We start from the raw sequence: 19,985 nt of genomic DNA, 5'->3' as shown, positions 1-19,985 counted from the left end.
TGTCAGCCGCCCCATTTCCCTTTCTTGGTACCACTACAAAACAGACCGCTGCTTATTGGCTGTTTGTCTTGTCATTCAAAATGACAGCTGACACGCGAAATTCCCATTGGCTTAGCGGCCTGTCAGTCACACCTGTCTAGGCCCGTGTCTGTGCGTCTGCGCCGAGAAAAGGAGGAGGGTCTTCCACTCAGTCTTTTTATTTATTTCTTTGTTTCCAGGAGAAAAAAACAAAAACAACCACAGCGGTATATTCCTTTGCGGGACCGCCGAATAAGAGAGAACCCTGGACCATACTGCTGTACGTATTAAAAAGCCCGATTTAAGGGGGCGAGGATGAAGCGGCGCAATGCGGACTGCAGCAAGCTTCGACGGCCCTTAAAACGGAACCGAATCACCGAGGGGATCTACGGCAGGTACGATCCAGACCTTCCGAGCAAACCGTTATCATTCACGAGCTTTAGAAAAGACAAATATTTAGTTTCTATTATGATCTAAGATCTCATAGAGAGACTGTAAGTCATCTAGTCGAGCTGAGCTACCGACAACAAAGCTGGCTGAAGGTAACGTTAGACAGCCGTCTCCACAGAAATGAATAAGCTGCCGAAGGCCTCATTACAGCGGTGCGCTTTAAAAGAAAGAAACCCGCGAAACCCACCGCTGTGCGCTCGAGACCCGACGGTTAGAGTCGGTAACTGTCAATCATCGGAATGATTGACGTGACGGGACCGTTAGTCTGTCAGAAGCCGCACCGAAGAGATGGATTGATTGTGATTGCATCTTACAAGACCGTAAGAAGAATAACCGTTATTTAATTAGCGAATCGCGTATGTAAATGCGTGAAGGTTATTCAAATACAGATTTCTAAGAGACAGCTGGAGGGTTTAAATGCCTGAGTGAGACGCCAAATAACTAAAGTTGGTTGTGCTTTTCCTCAGAAGTTGGGGAGACCGAGGGCAGTTGTATACTTTTTTATTTTATTTTACGTTTTCCTTGAGAACTCACTCACTAATGTGTGCCAGAAATGACAGTGTATCTTTGGCAGTAAGTATTTGTTTGTATGCTGCCAGGACTAATGCTTATGTTAAAATGATCATTATTTTGAAATATTTTTACAAGCTGGTCTAAACCCATCTGACTGTTTTTTTGGTATGTGAAACACAAAAGATTCTAACATCACTAACATTAACCATTCACTTTCGTTGCTTTTTTGCATAAAATGAAAGCAAATAACTGAAACTGTCATTCTGAGTGACTAACATCTCCTTTTGTGTTTCACGGAAGAAAGACGATGATTCTTTTGTAAGGGTAATAATCTTAATTACACCTACATATTTCATGTAAGTTATAGGATCTTTTTTTTTTTTTTTGCACAATTCATTCTTTCAATGAGAGCTGTATTTTTTTAGTCTCCGTTTTTGTTCTGTATTGTAAGGTTTGTCATGGAGCAATCTAACGTTAACCCATCAATCAAAAGTGATGTTATGAAAGGGTTGTATGCAGCAGTAGGCTATTGGATATTTCATATCTTAGCAGATGGCATAACCTCTCATATAATAGCATTAAGTTCTATACTTAGGATGCCAGTCATACTGCTGATCTGTTGCCCGAGTGCCAGTGTTTGGGTATGTTCATTGTTTGGTATATATAGTATGTTTACTATATACAGACTTAATTTCAAATGTTTAAAGCAAGATGTCAATGAAGTGTGCTGTACCAAATTTACACTGGCACAGATGCACTTCTGAAGTGGCTTTTACAGTCTTTACACAGACTGTTTAATGCTACTCAGAAAATGGCATAAATGCATTTACACCATATACTCATAATGAAAACCATATACTTTGTTACACGATTTAGTCAGGCTTTTATGTTGCATTATGTAAAAGCAGCCTTAAAATCAGCTGTATAAAGATGCCTATATGGTACCAACTTATAGGTAATTATGTTCAGAATATTTTTACTGAAATGGTCAAAATTTAGATTTTCTTCAGTCAGAGAAATCATAATTTCAACCGAGCAGTCATTAAGGTCAAGCTGATTCATAATCTAAGTAGTAAAATACAGTAAGAAGCTAGTTAGAAATAAACAAAAAAATTTTTCCAAACAAGGACATAATTATAAACAATTAAATAAATAATGCCTTGTGTAAACAAGCACAAATAATAATTATATTTTATATAATGCTGTATGTACATAACACAAAAATGCATTAGTAAACAGCAATATTTACCTACATTTAACATAGCATTTTTATACTTGCAAGAAAACACAGCATATTTCATTTCTTTTATCGTTAAGTGCGCTCATTCCTCTTGGTGTCGTCAGTCTGGCAACCTGCATATGCGTCAAATATATATGCTGTATATTCTGCTGTAAAAGTGTTATCACTGTAGATGACAGTTAAACAACACTACGATTTGCTCACAATGGGTAAATAACTGGCAACTTGTTTCTGCCATTAAAGTGGGTTGCCAGACTTCACCCATTATCAGTCATTTGCCATTCTGCTTGATGTTCAGCATGTTTTACTATTTAATGTAGTGGCTCTAGAGCTTACATTCAGTCATGTCAGATGTTGACATAATGTTGCATGTGATTTCAAGTCTGCATCTGGGAAATTACTCCGTGGGGTTTTATTTGGAATAATTTTTTACACCAATCTGTAAAACCAGATTTCATTTAGAGGTCTTAAGTAATAGATTTGTTCCTAACTTTGTGATACTAAAATATAAAGCAAATGTTTATGTGAAGATCATTTGGGGCTTTTTTAAAAATCAGAATAAAATCAGATTTTAATCTATTTACATGCTTTTGTTTTGTTCCAAAAGAAACATTTCTCAAATCTTTCATCAATGTATTTTAACCTCTGTTTTCATGTGTAATATCATGTGTTGCATTTGGAGTTTTTGTTTTAGATGCATCCACCCATTTACTGTCAACTTTGATGATATAATCTGTGAAGATGCATCTGTAACACCTGTTATCTGATTTGTTATATTGTTTTCCTCATTGAGGTGGAATTGAGCAAGTATGTCATCAGCCCAGACCTACCGGTCCAGTGACTGCTTTTTTTTTTTTTATCTTGTGTTAACACGATCATTTCTGTCATCAGAACACTATTAATAGTGTCTTCAGCACCTGTACGAGCAGTGGAGAAATATGTAGAAGATGCTATTAGATGAATCATAATCATAAAAGCCAAAAAAACATTTTCAACGGGAAGTAGTTTGTTTGGAAGTGTATCTCTTCCTAATGGCATTTTCTTGAATATTCTTTGAAATTAATTGATTTTGCTAACACAAACCACTTTTTTTAGGCCCTGTTAAAATATCTAAATTTATTGTTCTTGTTTTTATTATTTTTAAATATTATTATTATTATTATTATTATCGTCATTAATTTTAACTTTAAGATTTTATTTTATAATTTTTATTTTATTTATTTATTTATTTAGCTTTGTTTCTGTTTTTAGCCATTTATGCATGTTTAAACACTTTAAGCTGCATTTCATATATGTAATTAATTAAAAAATAATAATATATTGTTAGCCGTCTTAAAGTTCCTATTTTTGTGAAACAAAGAATGATCACAAAATCGGTCTGGTGGTGACAGTCTTTATGGCCATTTAATGGCCCAAAAACTCATTAAACTCATGATATTCACAATGTAGCTTAATTTCACATTGACAGCATAATATGTGGAAAATGTTCAATATCTCACAGCGGATTAATTATAGACTAATTAAAGAATATTGCTGTTATCTGGTGGTTACATTTGAGTACACCTTATCTGCATTGCTACATCTGGAAATGCAGCTCTTGGCCCTTTCTCATCCCTACATAAAACATAATCGACTTCATTCAGTGCACTACATTGGAGAAAGCCAAACAGTGATTACGTCCTCCCCCTCCTACCCATGCTTCATCGGTTTGGATTTAATGCTGGAGATCATGATTGAGATGCTTGTATGTGTCGCTAAATGTTCAGTGGCTCAAGGCCACATGTGGGGTCTTATTCAAAGAGATGAAATCTTGAATGGATGATTGAATGGTTGGGTAAGATTAACATCTCTTTCTCTTTGTCTCAGTACGTTCCTGTACCTGAAGTTTCTGGTGGTCTGGGCTCTGGTGCTGCTGGCAGACTTTGTGCTGGAGTTTCGTTTTGAGTACCTCTGGCCTTTCTGGCTCTTCATTCGCAGTGTTTACGACTCCTTCAGATACCAGGGACTGGTGAGTGTGTGAGAGAGAGAGAGAGAGAGAGAGAGAGAGAGAGAGAGACAAGCTTTTCATCCAGATAATGGTACTAAATAATTAAAGAAATCGATTGCTGATGCTCATGCCATCCCAGCAAAAAATCTAATGTTTATCAAAATGTCTGAGCTTCTGTTCTCCATACAACAAAACTGCATGCTGATTTATACTTCTTAATAGCTTCAAAGCAGACAAAAAAATACTATAGGCCAGAATCATAATTTTCAGATGAACTGATTCTTAAAATGAGCTGCTACATATATTTTAATCACATGGCCTTTTTATAATGTGTATATATTATATATCGTAAATGCCTAAATATTATGACTAAATTTTCTATCAAATAAATGCAGCCTTGGCAAGCCTAAGAGGCTTCTTACGAAAGCATTAAAATGTCATAGCTCTTGTACTCTATGACGATTTTATTCATCTCTTTATGGGTTTGATGTTATCAATAATCCTGTGAGGGACATAAACTGCAGTTTATACTCTTATCTAGTCTTATCTGAGATTAAGAGATTTCTTCTTGGTCAGAAGGTCAGTCGTCAGAATTGAAGTATCATTTGCACTTTATTTGAACTAGTGGTTGACCAATACTGTTTTTTTTTTTTTTTTGACAACCGATGCCAATATCTTAGAAAGCAGGGGGCCGATAGCAGATATAAAGGCTATATCTTTTTATTTTACTTATTATTATTATTATTATTATTATTATTATTATTATTATTATTATTATTAATAATAATAATAATAATAATAATAATATTTAAGAAATGTTTAATAATTTGACAATGGATTAAAAAAATAAATAAAAGTGTAAAATAAACATATTTATACTTTTAGATGACAATGTATTTTTCACAAATAAATATGTAATAAAAATATAATTAAAAAGGGAGTAAACACTGTGACCAACAGGGCACTCTGTATTCTGGGAAGTTTGTGTGCATTGGGAATCATATTTTTCAAATAAAGCAGGGGTAACACTCATTTCACATACAGCACACAGAGAAAATGACATGAATATGACACTTGGCAAAGACATTAAGTGCAGCAGAATTTGAAATCACAAGTTTAAAGTTTAAAGCATTCAATTCACACGGACCGACCTCCACACAGAGAACACGCGATCATGCAGGTCACATGCACACTTCGCAAGATCTCACAGCTGATAGTTAAAAAATGCTGTTTAGGGTTGTTTTATATGATGTTTCACAGCAGGACGCTGAAGTTATATTTGACTGAGGAGCATGAAATGACATGCCATTTGCACATGTGGTGATCTGATGTGTCTCTCTGTGTATTGCAGGCTTTCTCAGTGTTTTTTGTGTGTGTGGCATTCACATCAGATATTATATGTCTGCTGTTCATCCCAGTGCAGTGGCTGTTCTTTGCCGCCAGCACATATGTGTGGGTGCAGTACGTCTGGCACACAGGTAAGAGCTGCATATTGTTGTGGATCACATGTTCTCCATTGTTGATCTAGTATTCTTTGTTTTACCGTTACTGAAGTCTAACCTCAAGCTTACAGCTGGTTGGTCAGTACATTGTGAACATTGATGACTTGCAGCTTTGACACTTCCAGTATAGATAACCTCAAACTGACATGTCTGTCAGTCCCAGTGTCAGTCTGGATTTGGTGTAGATTGCCATTCTCGAATTCTCTGTATAAAGATGATGGATTAAAAATATATTTTACAACTGTGTGTACAACTGACACCTTGGAACTCCCATGCCGCTGTGAGCTTTTGTTGTTGTGACATATTTTATTCTATCTTTATAATATGCATACACACACACACCCTGTGACCTTGGTTATTTCTGCCGGTGTGACTGAGCAGCTCTGGATTTTGATGTCAACAATAGGATTTGCTTTCAAATGACTCACTCGATTTGTTTAGCACTGATGCTTGAATCAGATGTGTGCTTGAATCATTGTGGGTTTGTTTAGATTAATTTGGGCTGTTACTGTTTTGATTATGACATTCCCTCACTTTTGTCAGGTGAAGTGTTTTAAGCACATGTTGAATTGACTGTTCTCTTCTCACGTCTCTCCACAGAACGAGGGGTCTGCCTCCCCACTGTGTCACTATGGATACTTTTTGTTTATATCGAGGCAGCTATCAGATTTAAAGATTTGAAACACTTCCACGTGGACCTGTGTCGTCCCTTTGCAGCGCACTGGTATGTCATTTTCCACAATCCTCTCTTGCATCGATGAGTCAAACACCGATTGTGAGCAAGTTACAGCTTGATCTGTCTGCTTTCCTCTAAACCATTTCAGAGAGTGTTCGTCATGCTTTTAGTGTTGTAAGTGACGATATGTGACCTGCTTCACTACTGGTGTAAGCAGATCGTCTGTAGCTTTTTCCTCCAACATTGCTAATTATGACGTCCTATTTCTTCTTGTTTTCACAGTATTGGATACCCGGTGGTGACGCTGGGCTTTGGTTTTAAGAGTTATGTAAGTTATAAGATGCGCTTGCGGAAACAGAAGGAAGTACAGAAAGAGAACGAATTTTACATGGAGCTGCTGCAGCAGGCGCTACCTCCAGAGCAACAGCTCATACAGAGACAAGAGAGAGAAGCTGAGGAGGGTATGGACTTTGCACAATGCCTCCTAACAGAATAGTTCACTCAACCATATGCTGGTGTTTGGTTTCTATACAACTCTTTATTGACCACAGCTATCAAGCTCCAAAAAAGAGGGAAACACAACCTACATTTAAGTGTGTTCCATATGATTGGAACAAAGTGCATAAGTTAGATGGACTACTTCGAATGCATTTTTAATGGGTTTTTGTCCTTTTTGGGCATGAAAGCTTTAAACTGTCATTGAATATACAGAGCTATGGAAGCCCGTTTCTGCAACTAAATAAAACAAGGTAATTGCAACTTTTTATCTCACAATTCTGACATTTTTCTTTTTTTTTTCAGAATTGTGTGATATGAATCCGCAATTCTGACTTTTTTACTCACTTTTCCGAGTGTCTCGCAGTTCTGACTCAAGATATTATATACATTTTTAGATGTATATAGTCAGAATTGTGAGATATGAGCTCGCAAATGTGAGAAAAAAAAACAACTTTATTTAAAAAAATCTTTTCTCAGAATTGCGAGATATATACTTGCAATTCTGAGAAAAAAAGTCAGAATTGTGAGATAAAAAGTCACAATTACCTTGTTTTATTTTTTATTCCGTGGCGGAAACGGGCTTCCATACAGATCTGTATGAAGATACTTCAAAAAAGTTTCCTAGCAGTTGTGACGTGAGGATGAGCAAATATTTTCAGTTTTTTATAAACTATTATTTTGAAGTCTCTTTTTCTTTCATAAACAGCAGCAGCAGCAGCAGCAGCATCTAAAGGCATTCAAGATATAGACTCTCCAGTTGTGGCACAGAACGGCTCGGCAGGCGTTAAAAAGCCCTCATCCAACACATTACCAGAGCTGGAATACAGAGAGAAAGAACGAGGCAAGAACGAGTCCAAAAAGCAAAGCAACCAGAACCATCACAACAGCAACAGCACCAGCAGCAGCAGCAGCATCTTACCGTCAGTGGACAGTAAAGCTCAGGAGATGGAATACATGGAGAACCACGTGAACAGTAAGAGACTGAGCAGCTCAGACCTGCTGGGCAGCACTGAGAACCTGCTGAAAGAGGAACACTCTTCATCTTCCTCCAACTCCAACAAAAATTACAAAAATGCCAGCGGAGGAGGAGGGGGAGGGAGCTCCTCGCCGCGGGGGCACGGAACGGCCAATGGCAGCGTGCTGTCTTCCTCTGGGCCTTTGTCGTCCACCTCTTCCTCTGGTAAGGGGGACAGGAAACAGAAGTGTGGAGGAGGGAAGAACTCGGCGTCAAACAGAGACCCTGTGGAAAACTGCATTCCCAACAATCAGCTGAGCAAACCCGAAGCCCTCGTCAGGTTAGACTCACACGCATCATCGTTCTCAAAATCTGGGCTTCATGTTAAAAACGGCAGCTCTAATGTTGAAAAGGGTGTGCGAAAACACTACACATAAGAAAACAGTCATTTTTGTTATGTTTTTCCTGACACAGAAAGCATTAAGAAACATACTTTTGATTTTTTCAGTAGTAAAAAAGAAATCTGTTCTTGTGTAGTTCACACTGACCTTGAACTTTAAATTGAAAGTTTAAATATTTAAATTGTTGTTGCAAATTTTCATGGTCGAGAGTCATTTCAGTTGAAATCCATGCAATCTTTTCTGGATTGCCAAAATAGGTACTGCATCTTATAAAGAACATAAACAGTTAAGTGTATATTTGTGTAGTATGGATGCAATCTGGACATATTATCTGTGTTGTCATGACCATGTAGCATTCACAACTTCTTCCCCTGTAGCCCCATGGGATAATAAAGTGCCCATCAGATGTACACTTTGACATCATAATATAAATATTAGGCCATCCGGGTTCTAACTGTTTTTCATAAACTGTATTTAGACTTACTTTTCTTTCGGTATACTATTTTTCACGTACTATATAGTAGGAAATGGACCTATTCAGATGGGGTTAGTTCTTCTTCAGACACCTATACCTACACCTATATATTATTAGAATATAGTGGTACTCAAAACATTTACATAACAATTGTAAAACAGAAGTTGCAGACCACCAAATACCTCAAATCTGGGAGAAACCTCCAGTTACCTCAAAATATCAAAAATCATCTACTTTCTGCTTAGACAGCATTTTGTGCAACACTGGTGTTAATATCATGCCTTGAGCAAGTTTAGATGCCCCTAGAAATGCTGTATAGATAGGTACTCTTTTAGGTTTTAGCAAGTGCAGTCCTTTCCCTGATTCACGTTTATCATGACTCATTATGACCTGGAGTGAATGTTTGCATGTTTTAGGCTGGAGCAGGATGTTAAGAAGCTGAAGGCAGACCTGCAGGCTAGCAGACAGACCGAACAGGATCTGCGCAGTCAGCTGGGCTCACTAGGCAGCTCTGAACGCAGCATACGCTCTGAGCTCGGACAGCTGCGGCAGGAGAACGAACTACTGCAAAACAAGTAAAGCATCCCACCTTCAGTGTGCTCCTTAAGAGAGCACAGAGCAGACATGGGACTGTACTCGTAGTAATGCAAAGTCCTGTTTGTGTGTTCAGACTTCATAATGCCGTTCAAGCGAAGCAGAAGGACAAGCAGACAGTGGGGCAGCTGGAAAAGCGTCTGAAGGCAGAACAGGAGGCTCGTGCAGCGGCAGAAAAACTGTTAGCAGAGGAAAAGAAACGCAAGAAGCTGGAGGAGGCCACAGCAGCTCGTGCAGTTGCTCTCGCTGCAGCAACCAGGTGCTCATGACACACCTTCCCATTATTCCTTTGCATTTAATTTGCTAACATCCATTCCATTATATATTGTGCATTCCATTCTCGTCCTTTCCATTTCATTATGGCATTCCAAATTTCTTTTTAATACTTTTTCAGAGCCAGCATGGATTCATTAAATTTATCAAAAGTGACAGTGTAGACTTTCATTATTACAAAAAAATATTTATTTCAAATAAATGCTGTTCTTCAAAAATGTCTGTTTATCAAAGAATCCTGGTAGAATTGAAAGATATACACGATACACACTACCGTTCAAAAGTTTGCAATCAGTAAGTTGTTTTCAAGAATTCTTTCATGCTCACCAAGGCTTAATTTATTTGGTTTAGAAATGTAGTAAAAAAAATTAATATTGTGAAATATTATTACAATTTGAAATAACGGTTTTATTATTATTATTTTTTGTATATTTTATTCCTGTAGTGCAAAAGCTGAATTTTTAGAAGCAAATTCTCCAGTCTTTGATTAAACAGTTTGAAAGAACAGCATTTATTTGAAATATTATCATTTATAACATTCTAAATTTTTTTGTTGTCACTTTTTAAATTAATTGAATGTGTCCTTGCTACCTAAAAGTATTTGCTTGTGGAAAAAAAATTACTGACTACAAACTTTAAACAGAAACAAACATAACATGAATTCCACACTATAATATTTTGTCACCTAATAATATTTTGTCTACATTAAAAGTACTGCTCTTAACAGACCTGTGAGTTTTGTATCACTAGTGTAGTGTCCGTTCTCTGAGCATATAAGCCCTGCCCATGTGAAGCACGTCAACTTTGGCTCACGCTGTTCTGTAGTTTTTTTAAAAGTGTATTAATTCTGAACATGTTGAGTATACATATTGCACCAAAATGCGACACTGTACTCCCTCGGCTCCATGGCAACACACCCGCCATAAATGAAGTCAACTGGATGAACTGTTCTCGACATAACAATGCAAACAGACAGACAGACACACAGAGATTCCTGCCTTTAGTACACTGTGTCTACACTGGACTCAAGAGCTGAAGACTGTCTACACTGGATGTGACAGAGCGACGGTTGAAAATCATTTGAAGTTTGTGTCAGTACATCATAAATAACGCAGAAGCAGTTTACTGTCGAGAATTTATTGCACCATGCTGCATCCAGTGTAAACAGCATGATAAGTTCTCATGTATTTTGTCGCAATTGACAGCCATTTATGCTGCGGCGCCCAGGGAGCAGCTGGGGGTTCGATGCCTTGCTCAAGGATACCTAAGTCATCGTGGTATTGCCGGCCCAAGACTCGAAACCACAACCTTAGGGTTAGGAGTCATACCACATCTAACCACTAAGCCAAAACTTCCCCGTAACAGAGAGAAGAATATGTTCAGCCCCCTCCCTCTGAAAAAAATGGTATTCAGACCAGCCTTAGTGAACTAACATGTGTCATTTGTTTGTGTCAGAGGTGAATGCACAGAGTCTCTGAGGAGGAGGATTTCTGAGCTGGAGACGGAGTGTAAGAAACTTACACTTGACATAAAGGTGAAAGAAGAACAAATCAGAGAGCTGGAACTCAAAGTTCAAGTGAGGAGATGTTCATATGCCATATTAGCCTTGAATCTCTTTCAGAATCTTCAGAATCTTCTGTAAATGGAGAAAAAGTATAAAAATATCTATCATGTCTTTCTAGGAACTGCATAAATATAAGGAAAATGAGAAGGACACAGAGGTCCTGATGTCAGCGCTGTCAGCGATGCAGGATAAAACCCAGCACCTGGAAAACAGCCTCAGCGCTGAGACCCGAATCAAGCTGGACCTCTTCTCTGCCCTCGGAGATGCTAAGAGACAGCTGGAGATCGCACAAGGTCTTCCATCACACCCTTTTGTTCAGATTACCCACACTTCTTTACTATCTGAAAAACTTTCTTTCTGCTGTTGTTTGAAATAATTTTAACTACATTACAGGAGATCAAACTAAAAAATGTAGGGTCTTTCTTTTTTTTTCTTTTTTTTACGTAATATTCAAACAAAAATAAAATGAATACTTTTATTCAGCAGACATATTAAATTGCTCAAATGTGACAATAACATTTATTTGAACATTCCATTAATCAAAGAATCCTCAAAAAATTAAAAAGTAAGTTTCCAAAAATATGAAGCAGCACAAATGTTTTTAACATTGATAATAACAAGAAATTTTATTTTTGAGCAGCAAATCAGCATATTAGAATGATTTCTGAAGGATCATGTGACACTGAAGATGGAGAAATGATGCTGACAATTCATGTTTACCATAACAGCAATAAATTAAAACGTAAAATATATTCAAATAGAAATTTAGTTATTTTAAATACTAATAAAAGTCTATAATATTAATGTTTTTTTGAGCAGAAGAGACTACTTTTAAACTGTTAAAATCAATCACAAACTTTTAAACTAGTTTATGTCTTTACTGAAAACATCCCCAAATGTGGAAAAATACTTAGTTGTTTCTATCTGGATTTGTTTTTTTTTGTTTTTTTTTTAGGTCAAATTTTGCAGAAAGACCAGGAGATTAAAGACCTGAAGCAGAAGATAGCAGAGGTCATGGCTGTCATGCCCAGCATGGTGTATTCCGCAGATACGGGCAGCATGACCCCAGTCACGCCCCATTACTCCTCCAAGTTCATGGACACCAGTCCATCAGGACTGGACCCCAACGCATCTGTTTATCAGCCCCTGAAAAAATGAATGCTTGTTTCCCACCACAACAGACCTACACTCATTCTCACATACATACACACACACACACACACACACAGGGTCTTCTCTGGTTGTTTTTTTTTCCTCCATAGGCCCAGATTCAGATTCATCTTTGTCATGTCTGTGGCTCAGATTGCTTTTTTGTTTTTGTTTTTTGGTCTTCTATTTCTACAGCTTCTTGCCTGGTCAAAAGGATGTTGTATTGTGTGACTGTATTTGTTGTAGTAAAAAAAAAAAAAAAAAAATTAAAAAGGAGGACTTTTAAGGGACGTCACACATTGAGTAGGAAACTGCTGTTTGTTTTCTCTTGTAAATGTCTAGAAACCTCACAGAAGTTGGTGAGTATCTTCCCTCAGTCCATTCAGAGACCGCTCACATCAATTTTGTTCCCTCTTCTTTGGATTTTGGCCTTGATTTTACTGTTGTTGTTTTGTTTTGTTGTTGTTGTTTTTTCGGGGGATGCAAAGCAGGGCAAGTGTGAGATCTGTTGTCCCAGGTGCTCTACCCCTTATCAGAAGATGATTTTTTACTCAAGAATGTCACCATCTAAGATGACAAGAATGTAACGCAAAAAAACAAAACGTCCCAGAAACAATGCGATAAAATAATCTCTCTTGGATCAGTATGTCAGGATCGGACGACTCCCAATCTCTAAGGACTCGTTTGACGAACCGAAGCTTCATCTGTGGATTGCTGTTCTTTCTCCTGGTACCAAAAGACAAACTGTGCGCCACAAACACAGTCCAGCAGCGTAATTCACCAGTTACAGATAATTAGTGCCTTCATGTGGGACCTCATTGGTGGAACCGAAAGATCTCTTCCCACCCTTCACCACGTCATGCCTCAACCATATCCTTTTTGGTCATATACGGCAAACGGATCGCCAGCCCATTGCCGTGATGACTCTGCTCCTGTTTTGGTCCACGCTTGTGAATTTGGTCATTTGTTTACATTATTATTTATTTATCCAGCATTGCACTATTGCACTGTTGACAAGCTCGCAAGGGAATATCTTAAGTACGAAAACACAGAATACTTTTCTCTCGTTTTCTTTATTGTGTTGACCATGTTTCAGTATCAGACAGAAGCTAGTGTAGTCCAGTGCCAACTAAAACTGTAAATTTGTTGAAAAAGAAGTGTTTCAGTTCCATCCGGTTACTGGCTGGCCCAATGATCAGAAGCTAGAGGAGAGTATTATTGCTATTATTATATAGTTTGTGTCTTGTTTTCTGAGAAATACTTGGTTGTGCCACTTGATGGCGCCGTTGTGTTCAGAAAGTGTTGCTACTTTAACCCTGTTAGACTCTTGGAAGGGTTTTCATCTGACCATCATCACACAGGCTGTATAGCTGAATCTAGATCCAGACGTCTTCTAAGCATGAAGTATTAATGGTTTAAAGGGAGAATGTCCCGAGCTGACACACTTTTTGGAAAAACCCTCAGATTTGTGTTTAATCTAATAGATTTTGCCAGCCAGAGGAAGAGTGTTCCTTCAAACGAGTTCCGGGCGGTTAATTTCAAAAGATGATTACGGTGTTAATATTCCATTGGTGAATGATTGGCGGGAGGGGGGCGGGGTTTAGCCAGAGTCAGTCCTATGTGGTATTGTAGTGCTCTGAGATGGTTGTTGTTTTTGGTGTCTGTGTTTTTTAAAACTACGATGTGATGGAGGTAGTGGGAAAATTTGCAAAGTCCAAGTGGTTTAAATGAGGGGGGAGGGGGTGCAAATGTTTTGTTTTCTTTACCCGCTGTCACTTCTAGCTTTCTGTCTGTTTTTCAGCCAGACCTCGGCTGCACTTTCTGTGAGGTCTCTGTGAGGTTTCAAGTAATAAAACATTTTTTTTTCTTTTCTTTCTTTTTTTTTTTCCTGGCATTTAAAATTCTTTTGTGGTTTGTCCATTGCTTGTTGTGGTTTCTAAATGTTTGCGTGCAAAATCATAGGTGGGTCACAATACAAAGTGTTTTGAGAGCAAGGAAAAACATTGCTAAATGCAAATAATAAAATCAAACTAACCTTATAATTATGGTTTATTTGGGCTGAGCGAAGGGTTAATTTATGATGAAGAATAACAATAAAACCATACATTTCCCCTAAAAGTAGACACAGTATTTGTTTTTCTGATTTTTCATCGACCGAAATGTCAAAAGTACATATCAACATGTCAGTGATATATAGCCAAAAAATAAACATTATGCTTTTTGATCTAAATTTTGCTTTTAAATGTAATTTTCTAATGTTTAATGTTAATTTTAAATGATGTAAACAGGAATTTTTCATCCAACTAGACTTTATGAATATAACTGGCAGTTATGCAAGATTTTGATCATGATCTAATCATAAACACATTTTCATCACACCAGCTTCTGCAAAATTTACACAAAAACCTGTCCTCTTTTTCTAATTTATATACTGTGCAAAAGTCAAAGGCATTTCGTATTTTCATCAGCAAAAAATTAAAGCTAGTTTTTTCTTACTTTTGCTGTAGTGTGTCAGTAGGAAATATCAGGTTTCATTTATATGTTTAATTTTTTTTTGGTATAGGTAACAGTTACTAGTTTCTAAACTATTGCAGCATCTCGTGCTGACAGATTCTCTGAGCATTAAGTGTGATGCCTTCATCTCTCATTCATAAGAGGTTATTACGTGCATGAATAAATAACCAGAGCATTCATATTAAACACATCTCTTTTTATAACCATGCAGACAGGCTCACAGTTCCACACTTGATCTTTCTTCAGTGCATCACTGGCATGATGCGCATGTAAAAACACTTGACACAAGGACACACTTTCACATTAATGGGCTCCACTGTTCAATTTTTACTTAAAGATGCCACAATTATCTTCAACCTGGAAGCTATTTTGAGTGAATGTACAGAAGAAGGGCTGATTTTGTACAGGTAAAGTATCTGGAAGTGGAAGCTTCGCACATTCAAGTTGAAATGGCCATGCCAAATCTTGCTTTAGAAGTAATGTGGATAGTGATAGTTCACTCTTATGCTGTTCCAGACCTGTATGTATAACCTGTATATATCTTTTCATCAGTTAAAGCTGTTATATTCTGATATGAGCTGCAGAATGTTGCTCTAATCAGCATATGGACACATTAATAATGTACATGAGGCATTTAGTATGTCAGCCACGTTTCTCAAGCTTCCAGTTCCAGTAATATAGGATGAACTGGGAGAGTGAATGACTCCCATGGGATGCACTGTTTTACATTCAGTCTCATCTGACTGCCTGCTTTAACAGGTGCATTAGTTTCTGCGATAATCTGAATGAATCTGTCATAGTCACTCAAGAATGCTGAAGATCTGGATTCTTCTTTGTGTTAATCACCTGAACTGAGTGACTCATCTGTTCTACTGCGAGACCCTGGTCAATTCTATTTATTCTTCATCTTCAAATGAAACTAAACAGGTTTTGGTGGGTCACGGTAGGGGTCAGAAGAACCTGATGCCCCGGTCTCTATTTACTCTTTGAGTCATACATTGAGGTTGTAAAAGGCTCAATGACAAGCAAAATGACCTATTTCTCACACATAAAAAGAACCACATGCTTCATGGAGGCAACATTGTGTGACAGTGGAAAGAAATTAAGGTTTTGTAAATTAATTTTGAGAAATTTTGTCATAGTGTTCTGAAATATTAGCTGAAATATTGTGTAACATATCCACTTCTTCATAATTGACACTACTAACTTTTTTGTCTTCTAAATGTTTCAGTAGTGCAGCTGTGCAATTTACTTACATCAGAATACTAATGTTTTTAAAATAACAAAACTTTTTTTCTGTAAACATTAGTGTAAAACCCCTTACTTTTACATGACAGAATCCAATAGAATTGACTACTATTGTAATAAATGTACAATAATAAAGTTTAAACATTAACACTAGATCTAAATAAAAACTTAACATCTTATATCTGCAATATTCTTTACTAGTATTTGTATTTTCCTCTGTTCTCTTCTTTAATGTTGTTTTATTCAGTTATTTCATTTCATTCTCATTACCATTATCCATATAATTCTAAACCGTAATATTATGCGTGTTTTAAATCGTCCGAAACAATAATACCGATTAATAATAATAATAGTTTGTATTAATCACACTAGTCAAAAGGCATATTGTTTAAAGACACACGCGAAGTCCCGCCCACTGAATATAATCTGACTACTTTACATACTCGAACCCCGCCCACTCACGGCAGCGTCATGATGGAACATTATCCGGTCAATTTACATACTAAGCCCCGCCCGCCGTGGCGAGCATGTTCGTGCATCCACACGGGATCATCCGCGGAAAAGGAAGATAATCACAGGCTGTCAGAAAAGTTTTCCTGCCGGGAAAGGATCGGGCTCGATCGGGCAGAGGACCGCCGGAAGATCGCGCTCTAAGGATTGTTAATTATCACAATAAACTGTATTCATCATGGACGCGCTTAAATCCGCCGGGCGCGCGATCATTCGCAGTCCCAGTCTGGCTAAACAGTCGTGGACCTCTGGAAAACATAAAAGTGAGTTTTACAGCTGTTGGAAACGGTCACTATAGGTCTTGTTTATATTTGTTGATCTGTTATGAAGTTCACAGTCAAAGTTGCTTTTAACTTGTGTGTTAAAGCGGACGTTTACTCGCATTTACGTGACATTTCATACTAAACCATCGAACTGTTCAAGTTTTCAAAACGCCTGTTTGTAAGTCAACTATGTGTTTTCATATCACGTTTTCAGGAAATTGCGCATATTGTCATGACTGCTTTGTGTATATTGTATAAATTATATCGATTTGTTTCCAAAAAGGATTGAGAACCGAGAACCGTTTCCGATTCCGATTTTAAATCACAAAACCGAGTGATTGTTTTCGGTTTTTGACAGCCGGTGTGCGCTGATATTCACTGAATCTACAGTTGATCAGTGTTAGCTCGATTCACGAACGAATGATTCTTCTGAACCGGTTCCTTGTAGTGAATCAAAAAGCAAAAACCCGTTTCACGATCAGAAGAATTTTATGAGACTTTTTTTTTTTTGATCAGACATACTTCGAAATCAATTTCGTGTCGAATTCCAAATGATTCTTAAGAACTGGTTGTTTAAAGTGAATCAAAAACAAACGATCGATGTACCTCGATTCGCGACTTAATGATTCTTATGAGTCGGTCCTTTTCTGGCGAGTCGTAAACACGTCGAGATCACTGTCGCACGATTCACGAACAAATGATTCTTGTGAACCGACTCTTTTAAGCCAATAGAAAACACAGCGCGACCGGATCGATATGAATCAGATGAATATGATTCTGCTTCTGGTGTTTTATCTTGCTGTGGAGAGCATGGCACTGGAATAGGTCTGATCCTGGCAACCTAGTGTTGCTAGGCAGTGCTTTTTAGATGTAGATGGACCTGCTTTATTTTGGGGAAAAGCAAGAAACACCGAAGGAAAGATTCCAGTCTCTGGTATTCTCTATTTTTTCTGTGGTTCATTTGACCGTTTCATTGCAATGTTGTCTCAGCTGCAATAAAACGCACCCTCAAAGGAATTATTCCAAACCTGGCTCTCTTTGTGTTTTTGTTTTTGTGTTTTTTTTTTTTGGAGGACTATAAAAAGTGAAGAATGTTGGCTGCTGTTTTCGATATTTAATGAAAGTGAATAGAGGCTGGAGCTACCAAGCTCCAAAATGATAAAACTAACCATAAAAGCGGTCCATACTATTATTACACATTACATTGCAAGTCTCCTGAAACCATTTAAAAATATAGTTCGAGAGGCAAAGAAATTCAAGTCAAGATAATTAAAAAAAAGGTGGTGTTTGGACACGAGAGTGGCATCAAAATGCAATTTTGTATAGCTTTTTTAAGTTAATAAGGACTCAAATTTAGGCCTGTTTCTCACACACAGTTTTCCTGTGGCTTTAAGATGTGATATGATATTATAAATTATGTATGCACATTTTAATGCTGCTTTTGAAGCCTGAAAGCCCTATTCCCCATTCACTTTTCATATCAAAAATGCCAGACAATATGTTTAAAGACATTTCAAGATATTGTTCAATTTCTGGTTCTTGTAGAGAGGCAGTAATGCGGTTCAGAAAAATACCAGGATGAGTCAATGCAGAGCTTTTTGTCTTTTGGGTGAAGTATTTCTTTAAATCTCTGAGCACGTGCACTGCTGGTCTCAGCTGCTCGTGTTCTTCTGGATCCAGAGGTGTGTTTGATCTCGGATGCGCTGTGTAAGTCTCACAGACAGCAGAGTTCAGTTCATCTGCTGCACGGTGGCGTTCACAATAACAAGCTTAACTGCCTGGTGACCTTTTTGTTTGCTTTTATGGGAAAACCCTCCACAAACACGCTTAGCTGTCAGACTGATCTCACCATACTGTCATGTTTGGGCTTTGGCATGCATGATATATCGGTGACCATGCTAGTACGATCAGTATTGACATGGTTTAAATTAACCACATGTCAGTCAATTATCATGTTCTGCTTTTTTCAAAGCCATGCATGAATGAACGCCTTGCATGAATGCACGCCATCCATAAAATGTATGTATATTATTTATAAAATATATGCTAAATATTTAAAATAAATATAAATGGCATATAAATAAAATATATTTTATAAATAATTAGACTAGATATATAGATTGTGATTTATGTATATATATATATATATATATATATATATATATATATATATATATATATATATATGAATGTATGTATATATATATGTATGTATATATATGTATATGTGTGTGTGTATTAATCTTTATAATTAAATATAAATACAGTTTATTTATATATATTAGGGGTGTAACGGTACCCAAACGTTCGGTACATACCTCGGTTTTAAAGTCACAGTTCATTTTCTTTACAGTAAGGGAAAGAAATGCAAACATTAAACTGCAGGTTGTTTATTACTATACACTTTAAAAAAAAATACTTTTTAATAAAATATATGTAAAATAACAATAGAATAAGAAATAAAATACTGCTGCAAAGTTCTCCACTAAATAAAATTTTCTCAGTCTCAAATCAATATCATATAATAAAATATAATGAAAAATATAAATAAATAACTATTATTACAGTGTAGCATTACCAATCCCAGCTTGTAGGCCTGCTTCACCAGAATCGTGCCTGACACGGCGCTGACGCCCTTCTGCTGCTTCTGTAGGTGACCGCCGATAGACCAGGATCTTGTCTTCATGACAACAATATACATTACATTACATTTATTCATTTTATCCAAAACGACTTAAAGATGAGGACAGTGAAAGCAATCAAAAACAACAAAAAGAGCAATGATATATAAGTGCTATAACAAGTCTCAGTTAGGTTAACACAGTACACGTAGCATGGGATTTTAAATAATATAATAAATAAAAAGAAAACAGATAGAATTAAAAAAAAAGAATAGAGCAAGCTAGTTAGAGGTCTTTACACATACACACATATATATAATTGCATAATAAATGAAAAGAAAAATAGAATACAAAGAGATTAGAAAGGTAGTTAGATTTTTTAAGAATAGAATTAGAATATTGAGTGATAAAGTTAGAGGGTCAAATAAAGATGGAAGAGATGTGTTTTAAGCTGATTCTTGAAGATGGCTAAGGACTCAGCTGCTCGGATTGAGTTGGGAAGGTCATTCCACCAGGATGGAACATTTCATTTAA

General features: G+C 36.9%; 1 protein-coding gene across 3 annotated transcripts; it reads left to right on the top strand.

The window, feature by feature from the left end:
* The first annotated feature begins 134 nt into the window (after positions 1-134).
* LOC127985954 (macoilin-2) lies at positions 135-14,525 on the top strand. Of its 3 annotated transcripts, none has more exons than XM_052588171.1 (11): positions 135-413; positions 4,088-4,229; positions 5,560-5,686; positions 6,311-6,434; positions 6,669-6,847; positions 7,597-8,179; positions 9,132-9,290; positions 9,386-9,568; positions 11,038-11,158; positions 11,265-11,439; positions 12,102-14,525. In XM_052588171.1, exons 1-11 carry the CDS (start codon positions 334-336, stop codon positions 12,302-12,304), a joined length of 2,076 nt encoding a protein of 691 aa, XP_052444131.1. In that variant the 5' UTR covers positions 135-333; the 3' UTR covers positions 12,305-14,525. The 3 variants fall into 3 exon arrangements, with proteins under 3 accessions (XP_052444131.1, XP_052444129.1, XP_052444130.1); XM_052588169.1 differs by having other exon boundaries at positions 7,591-8,179; XM_052588170.1 differs by having other exon boundaries at positions 136-413; positions 7,594-8,179.
* The last annotated feature ends 5,460 nt before the right edge of the window (positions 14,526-19,985 follow it).

This window comes from Carassius gibelio, chromosome B21 (genome assembly GCF_023724105.1).
Source record: "Carassius gibelio isolate Cgi1373 ecotype wild population from Czech Republic chromosome B21, carGib1.2-hapl.c, whole genome shotgun sequence".
In the NCBI taxonomy this organism is placed as follows: Eukaryota; Metazoa; Chordata; class Actinopteri; order Cypriniformes; family Cyprinidae; genus Carassius; species Carassius gibelio.
The sequence above is the reverse complement of the archived record's forward strand: the minus strand, read 5'-3'. Positions and strand labels throughout refer to the sequence as shown.

Coding starts and splice junctions, on each gene's coding strand:
- LOC127985954 (XM_052588169.1), top strand. CDS start 334: ATGAAGCGGCGCAATGCGGACTGCAGCAAGCTTCGACGGCCCTTAAAA. Junction 4,230..5,559: donor CCTTCAGATACCAGGGACTG/GTGAGTGTGTGA, acceptor TGTGTATTGCAG/GCTTTCTCAGTGTTTTTTGT. Junction 5,687..6,310: donor GCAGTACGTCTGGCACACAG/GTAAGAGCTGCA, acceptor GTCTCTCCACAG/AACGAGGGGTCTGCCTCCCC.